Here is a 3,985-nt window from a genome sequence, read left to right on the forward strand (position 1 = left end):
CGTCCGACGAGGCTATCACACACAAGGTTACAGTTCGTAGACGTAAGTTTAGACTTCTAGTGTGTTGTCACAAGCAACCAAAAATAAAACCTATACTCCTAAAAGTATATGTAGTAGTGCGAGTAAGGATCGTTCCCATAGAGAGTATCTAGCCTAATTTTATGCTACGTGAACAAGGAGGGGGGGGGGTTTGAGTATAATGAAAACAATTGTAAGAAAAACAACTAAGGAACAATTCAAATTAAAGTATCGAAATCAATCAAGAAAACAAATCTTGGTCCAAGTCAACATCCACCATCGAAATTTTACAACTGATCTTCGATGCAAATATATATCAATTCACACTTTGAATATTCACCGCTGGAACTATTTTCCTATCTCCCCTTAACTGCAGTTAATTAGAAAACAAGCGATCTAATAAACCCTAACTACTAAACAACCCAAGGCAAGCACTAAAAGTTTAATTTAGTAGCAGCCTTAAGAACTAGAGAGATCGATGAAGCTAAACAACACAAACACAAGTAGTTGCATTTAATTTAGTCAAGCGTTCTTCCTAAGATCTAATAATTTCTGACGCAACAAATCATTAAATCTTGGTTGCTTCACAAGTTAGAGAGATCAAACAATTATGGATTTGATATCTAACCTAGCAGTAGATTGCAATGAATAATAAACTAGTAGGCCTCCTAGTAATTAAACGAGACAATCATGAAAATATGCACAGAAGAACATCCGATATTCAAAGCATAAATTGAACAATAAAAACAAATTAGAACTCACAATTTTATTGATTCCGAGGCGTCAGTTTCCTTTGACCAAATATAAAAGTTTTAGCCACGCAGAGCCATGACAGAAAACTCAAAGGAGAAAATTAGAGAAGAGGGGAAAGAAAGGCATGTGTGGATTTTTTAATAACAATTAAACTTTTTTTTATTCATTTTATTAGCCACGCAAAGTTTCTCTGGCCTAGGGCTCCACGAAACCCTAGCTGCCAGTAGAATACGTGCCTGCTCTTTGAGTGAGGCTTGCTTGTTTTCTCCTTTATCGAGTGAGGATGGTGTAGTGTCTGGTCATTTACGTTTTTTCAGCAAGTCTAGTGTTCTCAGTACAACCGGTATGGAGACTTTGTCCAACATGTGGGAGAAGTTCTCGTTGACTGAATCAGAAGGTGACAAATATCAAGTGCTGGACAGTGGTTCTGTAGGGCAGTACTTGCTTGCTGCAAGATTTTTTACGAGTCGAGTATTGAACATGGAAGCCATTGCACGGACTTTTAAACTCCTTTGGCATACTAAAAAGGGTTTCGAGGTTCGAGAATTGGGTGACCACAAGGTTTTGTTTGTTTTTTCAGATGCTTCGGATGTTGACAAAGTTCTATTAGGGGAGCCGTGGTCTTTTGATAAATCTCTGGTAGCTTTGAAGAGGGTACAGCGGCACACTGACTTGAAGGGTCTAAAGTTCGAATCCACAATTTTCTAGATACAAGTCCATGATCTGCCTCTGAACAGTATGTCTTTGGGAGTAGCTAAGGATATTGTTTCAACGGCAGGAAAGGTGATTAACTGTAAGGCAGAGGATGAGGAGTATGTGGGGGGAAATTTCATGCGAGTTAGGGTCAGTATAGATCTTTCTAAACCACTTTGTTGAGGCCGAAAACTTGGATTGAGCAATGGGGAGGAGAGCTGGGTTAGTTTTAAATACGAACGTTTACCAAATGTGTGTTATTGGTGTGGACGATTGACTCATCATGATAAGGAATGCTCTCTTTGGCAACAGAGGAAGGGGACTCTGAAGGAAGGGGATCAACAATTTGGATCATGGCTACGGGTAAACACTCCAAATTTTTCCAAGAAAACAATAGTTCGGGTTGAGGGGTTTGATGAGAGGGGAGATGATAATACACGGCAGGAACCAAGTCACAGGCAAACTGCATCAGTAGATCAGGTGGGTGTGGAAACTGAACTGGACTGCAATGATCACATTGATGAACGTAATAAGCAAGGAGATGTTGGGGGGAGTACAGTGGACAATATGAGGGAGCATGCCGAGGAGCAGATGGGTCCGGATTCCACTACTGCTGTTCCTAAGTTGATTAGGCAGGTGGATGGGTTTACTACAAATAATATAGTGGTGCAATCCAGTCAGGTTTTTCAGGCACAAGTGGACGCTATTGATGAGGATTTGGCTCGTTACGATACAGTGGAAGAGGGTAGAGGGTGCGACTTAAAGGTTCAGTCAGGAGGGGTGGGTGCTAAGGTGGTAGGCTCGGCAAAGTTTCTAACAAACTTGTTTACTCAGACCGAGGCACGCAAAAATATTCTAAGGACTTCCAAGCACAGCCAAAGGGTTCGGACTTCAACTTCTAAGCCTGTTGCTAGCTGTTTAGCAAAGAGAATGAGGTCAGATTTGGAGGAGGATGGGACAGAGGGGTCTGAATGCAAGAAGAAGAGGGTAATTGGTTTTGATAATCCAACGGTGGAGGCTGCTGAGCAGCCCCGCCGACAGCTATGAAACTCTTAGCATGGAACTGCAGGGGGCTTGGGAACCGCCGTGCAGTTCAAGAGCTTGTCGATATTGTACAAGCACAAGATCCCATGATTGTGTTTTTGTCAGAAACATGGTCAAATAAGGAAAGGATGAAATGGATTCGGGATAAGATATTTTTTGATGGGTGTTTTACGGTACCTACTGAAGGGAGGGGAGGTGGCTTGGCTCTTCTTTGGAAAGCAGGAGTTAATGTATGGGTAGATAGTTTTTCTAAGTATCATATTGATTCTGTTATTCATGGTGGTTCAATTCAAGCGTGGAGATTGACCGGGTTTTATGGAGAGCCTGGTACTAGTCTTAGGAGTGAGGGATGGAACATGTTAAGAATGCTAAGCTCGAAGCCGCTACTACCTTGGTGTTGCTTTGGTGACTTTAATGAGTTAGTGGAGGTACATGACAAACGAGGTGGACCACCTCGAGCTCATCATTTGATGCAAAATTTTCGGGAGGTTTTGGATCATTGTGGTTTTGTGGATTTAGGTTTTTCGGGACCGGAATTTACCTGGCATGGTAGACGTGGTGGGGAGCTGATTTGGGAAAGATTAGATAGAGGGGTTGCAAATTATGAGTGGTTGGCTAGATTTCCTACTGGGAGGATTAAGCATTTGAATTGTTTTACTTCAGATCATCGGCCGATTCTTCTATCCTTGGAGGCGGGTGGGGAGCACAAAAAATGGAATAGGAAGCCTTTTCGTTTTGAGGCAATGTGGGTGTCAGATTCTGGATGTCGTGATGTGATCACTAGAGCCTGGGATTGTACTCCTGAGGGTACTCCTATGTTTGTAGGGGGGGGTACTACGGATGAAGGATACATTTCTGGTGTCCTTGGAGTTCCCTTAGAAGTTCTTCAAGAATAACTTATGAAAGCTTCTGGGACCCAGGCTACCACCTCGTCAAGCGTCCCTTTGTCTAGTCCTTTGGACGAGGTGGAGACTGTTTATAGTTGTGCAGTTGGTGTTTCTTCCAAAACAAATGAACAAAGGCTTAATAACCTTAGGTCGTGGTACCAAATTCCTGACAAACTTTACCCTAGGTTACCCGTCCGTGGAGAATGATGTTGCAACCCTCATCTTGGAATAGGCGTCTATGAGGCTTATTTTTTGGGGGGTCTTAGGTTACCTTTGAATGTTTTTGCCAGGGAGTTACTTGTTAGATTAGGTTTAGGAGTGTGTTAATTCAACCCGAATGCATGGAGATTGATTATCTCTATGAAAATTTTATAAAGGGAAGTATTTGGAAGGGACCGTCCTCTCACTGTGGACGAGTTTCTTTTTTGCTACAAACCCTCAGAAATAAATCAATCCCTTGGCTCTTATCAGTTCACAGCTAGGGGCAGAGATTGTAGGTTAATCAAATCCCTAATCTCATCTAACAGAAACTAGAAGATGGAATTTTTCTTCATCTTTGGTTTCTAGGCTGGGAACCCAATGGACGTTAG

At 42.2% G+C, this 3,985-nt stretch overlaps 1 protein-coding gene across 1 annotated transcript; it reads left to right on the top strand.

Annotated features, from left to right (window-relative positions):
- The first annotated feature begins 2,507 nt into the window (after positions 1 to 2,507).
- LOC136068452 (uncharacterized) lies at positions 2,508 to 3,404 on the top strand. The gene has a single exon (XM_065775607.1). The coding sequence runs from the start codon at positions 2,508 to 2,510 to the stop codon at positions 3,402 to 3,404; it is 897 nt and encodes a 298-aa protein (XP_065631679.1).
- Positions 3,405 to 3,985: the final 581 nt, after the last annotated feature.

The sequence above is a fragment of the Quercus suber genome, unplaced genomic scaffold (assembly GCF_002906115.3).
Source record: "Quercus suber isolate HL8 unplaced genomic scaffold, Cork oak 2.0 scaffold_115, whole genome shotgun sequence".
Lineage (NCBI taxonomy): Eukaryota > Viridiplantae > Streptophyta > Magnoliopsida > Fagales > Fagaceae > Quercus > Quercus suber.